At 44.1% G+C, this 7,074-nt stretch overlaps 1 protein-coding gene across 1 annotated transcript; it reads right to left on the bottom strand.

The window, feature by feature from the left end:
• Positions 1-4,656: 4,656 nt before the first annotated feature.
• Positions 4,657-6,751, bottom strand: foxd1 (forkhead box D1). Its single transcript, XM_035627132.2, has one exon. The coding sequence runs from the start codon at positions 6,389-6,391 to the stop codon at positions 5,294-5,296; it is 1,098 nt and encodes a 365-aa protein (XP_035483025.2). The 5' UTR covers positions 6,392-6,751; the 3' UTR covers positions 4,657-5,293.
• Positions 6,752-7,074: the final 323 nt, after the last annotated feature.

A 7,074-nucleotide genomic window follows, 5' to 3' on the forward strand; every position in this document is an offset into this window, starting at 1 on the left:
GCAAGGATGCATACGCTCGCGCCTCATGAAGTGGTGAGAGCCCATTGTTTGTCCCCCCGGCCTGTCTGGGGTGAGGTGGCCTGGAGCCAGGGTTTCTAACTCCTCTGTCAAACAGCGCGTCATATACGTCTCCGCCACTGTTGCTGTCACTGCAAGTCTCGCCGTGTGTACGCTCATCACTGCCATTTACGCAGAGATGATTTCCCCAACACACTGCGTCTGCACAGTTGCATATTGTGCCGAGAAGAAGTGTTGGTCAGCTGCTGGTGAGAGGACCCACAAAAGAATGGAAGAAAGAAAGAAAGAAAGAAAGAAAGAGATGAAATGGGTCAGAAAAAGAAAGCGCAAAACGATGGCAGCACAAAAGGGGAGAGGCAGAATCCATCCCAGAGCCACTCTTGTGTAGCAGGTCCTTGCAGCTCTGAGCAGCCTCTAATTAGGGTAGTATTCAGGGGTGGCATTAGTTCCCAAACTTTTTAATGGGGTGGAAAGCGGAGCTCCTTTTAGAGAGAGGGGATAAGTGTAGCGACTGTTCCATACACTGAATAGCAGATGGAGAGATTCTGCACCTCCCTGGGAGGTATTCACTCTTTTTGATTCTGTTCCTTGTGCTCTCCCCTTTTCCAATTGCTCTCTTTTTCTTATGTTTCTCCTTGGTTTTGGTGTAAAATATTTGCCTCAAATAAAAAAAATAAACCCATGCAGCAATTCAACTTGATTGAGTGATTAATTTTTTTTATTTTTTTTTATCAATAAAAATAGGAAACTGACTTAAAACTCAAATTTTTTTCTATGTGGGAAGAGTTATTGCATTACTGGCCAGAATTTTTGTATTTATTTAAAAGCAATACGTAACTTTAAAATAGGTAATAAATTATAATATACTTAAAACTTGTCAATACTCATCCATGAACATGGATTTCACCTCTGACATGTTTTAAGATATATTTGTTTATTTATTTGCACTTGGTATTTCTCTTTAATTTTAAAAGTTTTCAACTACTTTTCAACTTTGATGAGATAAAACATTGAGCCAAATTAATTTGTATAGTTTGTGCAATATGATGACTTTATGATGACATTGAGTGATGTTATTCTTATTATAATTTGTTTGACTTGTTAATAATTTTTTAGACCATTACATTTTTTTATTTATTTTGGTTGATCTCACTGAGAACATCTGGTTACACATATTTCAGTGCGCTTGTGGGGTTGTGAATAATTTCACATTTTATGGATATTATTGCGCCAGAAATGTAACATGTCTACTTGAAGGTTTTTATTGAAGAAAAGAAAACAATAATAATTAATAGATCAATAATTTAAGGGTTTAACCTGCATTCATTATTTATAAATAAAAAGTTAGGGTCAAGTTGCTGATATTTTATAACTGTTTTTATTATTATAATAATATTTTTAATTTTAAAATGTGTTTCATTGGAAGAAAATAAATCAAATTCATATTTTATAGCATGGGGTCATGAATAAGTTATACACATGCTCAGACAGTGCTAAATCAATGAAAATGCTTATCAAAATAAAAGAATGGTAAAAAAAAAGTAAGTCACATAACGTTAAGCTGGTAATGAAATTCTATTCAAAAAGTTTTTCCCCTTTTCCAACTTTTGTGTATTTGTTTTCAGTTTGTTTGTTTTTTTTGTGGTTGAACATATTTTAAGCCAAAGTTAATCCCATTTTCTTTTTCCTCATTAAGAGTAGTTGTTGGTAGCTTTCTGTCTGTAAACACACTTTTGTTGCTTCGTCAAATATTAACCAGAGGTGATGAGGTCAGTCGGAGACTCCTTGTCCATTAAGGATAAAAATAACCCACTAACTGGTGTGCAGCTTAAATCAAAGTTGCCACGTCTTTATGACTTGCTTTGAAACATAGATTACTCTCAGCGCCTTGAACGCCCTGACGCATTTACCCAAAGGCCAGTGTCTTTTATGGGCTGAGTGTTGTGCTTCATCCCCTCTCCTCATGACCTGTGACCCGGCAGGATAAACTGCTAACTGAGCTTCAGTCATGCTCAAGGAGGCTGATGCCCACATGATCCGTGACATCTCGTGAAAAGCCTCCCTTTTCTAACTGCAGCACTATTTACACATAGTTGTGACCAACGAGATCTCATCACATAACCATCAATGACCAAACTTCAGCGTCACTCCAACCATGGACAGACCTGGCAGACATTTTCAAAATGAGGTTTATAAACTGCACTTGTCCTGATACATAAGCATTGTCCGCTTGATTTTAAAACTGGTGACTGGCATGATTCATAATGTGCTATACACACTGCGTTTTTTGATATTTTTTAAAATTATAATTTTTGAAAAAATAACAAAATCTATAAGAAAAACAAGAAAAATGAGAATATTGTTACAGCTATTGCTGTTATTATCATATTTATATATATTTATATTTATATACTATTAATACTGTTTTAATATTATTATTATTATTAGTATTGTTATTGTTATTGTTATCATTATCATTATCATTATCAGTATCATTATCTGTATCTGTATCTGTATCTGTATCGGTATCATTATTATCATTACTGTTGTTATTATTTTATATTATGGTATTACTAGTATGCTGTTTGTGGCTAAGAATCACGGACCAGCGCCATGACAAGAACCCTAACCCTTTTTTTTGCACATCAATAATGCACGTATCCTAGAAAGATAGATAGATCTGTAGGTAGATAGATAGATAGACAGATAGATAAATAGATAGATACAGCCTGTGTATTTTAAAAACCTTTTCACAATCACGGGGCACATAACAGCAATGAGCTGCATATTCAAAAATGGCGGTGTGAAGAATTTAACTCCGACTCACGAAGTAATGACAATAATAACCTGCAACCTTCACGTGCACAGTAACGTACGGACTCGTGGTTCCAAATTGAAGTTAAGATTTGGTTTCAAGCACGGGCTGCGTACACGTGAGCATATTAGCACTATCAGCCCTCAGTCGTTAGCTGTTCATATTCATCACATAGGCTAATACAGAGCAAAGAAGAGCAAAAAGAGAGACTGCAAAATTGACTGCCGGTCGAGTGTGAAATCCTCAGGACCGAGGACACACTATATCAGATGATCAGAAAATATTTCGGTTATACACACACGCGATTTGAAAAAAAAAAATGAAATAAAAAATAGGCCTATTAAATACGACGGATCTAATGGGGGGTGAGCGGTGTATCAAACTACACGAATAGACACCACAGAGAAGTATAATCTACACACCACTGGTGACAGAGAATGTGAATCCCCACAAAGCCAATCACTGCATGAATTAGTCTGCTCACTGCTGCTAGTCTGCTATTTGTATAAACTAGTCCATACAGTACACTTGACCTCCTTCCCTTCTTACTCTCCCTCTCTCTTCAGTGTGTGTGTGTGTGTGTGTGTGTGCGTGTGTGTGTGTCTCATTGCGTGTTACATCATCACGCAATGGCCCGAGCTGTCCTCCCTTGGCCTAGTGAACTGGCTCGAAGCTCTCTTCACCAATGCAGCTATCTACCACACACACACACACACACACACACACACACACATACATGCGCACACACATACACGCGCACACACACGTTGCTTTGAATCAGGGGAGGCGGACACACGCAGACGACGGGCGCACACATCCAGTCACGGAAGCAGCAGGGCTCTTAACAGCATATAGGCACAACACACTGTACACATGCAGGTCGTGAAAATTTAAACAGGAGGTTCTCTGACAAATCATGCGGCATCGCGGCAACACAGGTGCTGCTTGCAGCCCGGAGCTCCAGCCACTGCTTCGGGCTGAAGTGTGTTTTGGAGGTGAGCAAGTCTCGTCGTCTGCGCATCTATCTGCGCTTCTGCGTCAAAAAAAAAAGAAGAAATCCGCTCTGGGTGGCCCCCGCGGCTACTTGCATGTTACAAAGGGCATGCTCTGTCTTATGTGGGGGCAGGTAGAGGACAAAATAAAAGTGATCACACTCTTAAAAAGGGCTTAAGGTGGTTTTAACCTGCAAAACATCCGCTGCCCATGCGCCCCTGAGCCCCACTGGGCCCCGCGCGTGGCGCACCGGAGCTGCGCCTCATTCCCTCCTGTCCTGCCGCGAAACGGTGTCCAATATGAACAGATGATAAGATGTTGAATGGGGAGGGATTTTTTTTGCCTCTTTTTTTTTCTCCCCCACCACGAGCTGGCCAGCTGTGTACAATCACAGACCGGGCCTCACCCCGCCACCGACACCTTCCTGTCCGCTCGCCGTATTTCTGAGGATGAGGCGCGTGAGAGGTCAGACGGACGCGCGTGGGCCAGTGTGCGCATGTCCCACAGTGAACAGCACTGTAGCGCCCGAGAGAGTGTGCCGCATCTGCTAATATAACATATTCATTCATTTTATTTCGTGGCCCATGACGCGCACGCAAAACCACTTGTATCCCTCACACAAAGCCAAGCAGCTGCTTTAAGCCGAGTCAATCACACTATCACAATGTAAAGACCCAATAAAATCATTACAAAAAAAACCCCTCCAACTTCATGTCGTTGACAGTATAATTTGACCCAAATCCTTTCTAAGTCGGCGTGTTGGCGCCACAGGCACACGGGGATTACTGAAATAATAAATAAATTAAGAAATGTATTTCCAAACGTATAACCTTTTTTGCAAAACGAAATTTATTCTTGTTTCAAACAAACTGTGTAAAAAGATTACACTTCAATTACACAATACTTGCCCCAAAAATGTACAATGTTTTATGACTGAAATACACATACACACTGCATATTATTATAAATGTAAGATTTTTTTTGCTTTCTGTGTCTTTTAATACAAAGTTCAAATCAAAACTTGAAAAAAAAAATGTTTGGATTTGCCAAACTAATAAAAAAAAACATGGATGTGTTTGACACAAGTACATAATTAGCCTATTTTCAAACATGTGATCATTCATAACCTGTTCATTAAGTCATTATATCCTGAGACGCCGTATAACAGTGACTGAAACGAATCACTTCATGGAAAGTACAAAGAAAGTTCGTGGTCAAAAGTCGGATTCACACCGGAATAACATGAACATAAATAGCCTATATCTTTAGAAGCAGCATGAATATAGGCACACGTAGTGTTTTGTTCTTTTATGTCCATCATTCAGCTGCGTGCTATCAAACAAAACATACAAAAATAATCCTACCTTCAAAGAGAGGGAGGGGGCGTTTTTTGTTTTGTTTTTGCTGCTGGTCCTTTTTGTCTATAACTTTTTCTGGAAAAAAAAAAGAAGTTTGCAGCTATGACATTTAACAGCCGCTTGCGCCGCTGACCCCTCTGCTCGGAAAGTTTTCCGCCGGGTGTAACACCGTTCCCGGGTGCACGGCCTGCGTCTGGCTGGCCCCTGCAGGCCCCGGGGGGGGCGGTAAGACCGGGACGAGGGCCGGCGAAGTCCTGGAGGGGCTCAGCGAGCCGCCTATGATGCTCTCTATGGAGAAGGGGGACCGCTGCACCGGGGAGCTGGACTTCTGCGCCGGCGCCGCGGCCTGCATGCCGCCTGCGCCCAGGCCGGAGCTGAGCTGGGGGTAAAACCGACTCCTGGCTAAGTCCGTGGTGGTGGGCATCAGGGAGGGCGCGGGGATAATGGTCCCCGTGTGTGGATGCGAATGCCTGGAGTGCTGCTGCTGCTGATGATGATGATGCTGCTGCTGCTGCTGCTGCTGCTGCTGCTGCTGCTGCTGCTGCTGGAAGGCAAAGAGCGCAGAGTGCGTGTGGTAGGACTGGAGCTGGATGCCGTATCCTGCGCAGCCGTAGGGTCCGTACCCATACGCAGCGGCGGCGGGGATGAAGCCGCTGTGTTCCCGCAGCAGGTCCTGCGTCTGCTGCCGCTTGAAGCGCTTCCTGCGCCTCAGAAAGCTCCCGTTGTCGAACATATCGGCCGACTCCGGGTCCAGGGTCCAGTAGTTGCCCTTGCCGGGGTTCCCCGGCTCCCTCGGGATTTTGACGAAGCAGTCGTTGAGGGACAAGTTGTGCCTGATGGAGTTCTGCCAGGCCGGGAACTTCTCCCTGTAGTACGGGAAGCGGTTGCTGATGAAGTCGCAGATCTCGCTGAGAGTCAGCCTCTTCTTGGGGCTCTGCAGGATGGCCATGGTGATCAAGGCGATGTAGGAGTAAGGGGGCTTCACCAGGGTGTTCTTGCCCGCCGGCTTGTAGGCATCCCTCGAGGAGGTGGGGCTGTCCAGGCACGGAGGAGGAGAGCCGGCCAGCAGGATGCCGTCGTGCATACGCGCCACCTCGTCCACGTAGGAGCGCGTCTGGCTGTCCCCATCCTCCCCCTCGCCGACCACGTCTATGTCGGTCTCTTCCGAGAGGATGGAGGCATCCGACATCTCTGAGCTCAGAGTCATGGCTCACGCGCGGCCGTGCCCCGCCGACGCCAGAGGAGCAAGACGGTGGGATGAACAAGCTGCCCTGCCCTCCCTCTTCAAAAACTCATATGAGGAGGGGGGGAGGAGAGGAGCACGTGTCGCCGCCGGTGAGAGATGCCCCCCTGGTTTCTCGCTATTTCCATAAGGATTTGTTGATTAATTTTTTTTTTTTTTAATTTTGTTTGCCGACTTACGAGCGATCCTGCCGGAGCCAAGCGGAGAGATGTGTCGGGAAACCTGCAAAAGGGCCAAACCTTGAATCACAGAGGGGGTGGGTCCTCTCTCGGTATTTATGCGACCGCCCCGATCACATGGTGAGGAGACGTCACCGAGACCAACGAGAGAGAGAGAGACAGAGGGAGACAGAGAGAGAGACGAAGAAAAAAATATATAATAAAACCAGGTTTGAAAATGAACTGTGAGTGTGTAGAACAAAAAAAAGTTTGGTGGGGCCAACTTCCTTTAGAGTGGTCAGTCATGGTGGCCTGTAGTCCACATCTGACCAATCTGGAGCTCGTATTCCACCGCAGTGGAATAAGACAAATAGATTCTGGAGGATGAAAATAAGATCTGTGATGTTTACTGGTAGGGACATTGCAAAATTTAGAACTACAGTTGTGTATTTGGAAATATTAGCACATGTATATGTGCTCAATTGCAGT

Source organism: Scophthalmus maximus, chromosome 2, assembly GCF_022379125.1.
Source record: "Scophthalmus maximus strain ysfricsl-2021 chromosome 2, ASM2237912v1, whole genome shotgun sequence".
NCBI classification, from domain to species: Eukaryota; Metazoa; Chordata; class Actinopteri; order Pleuronectiformes; family Scophthalmidae; genus Scophthalmus; species Scophthalmus maximus.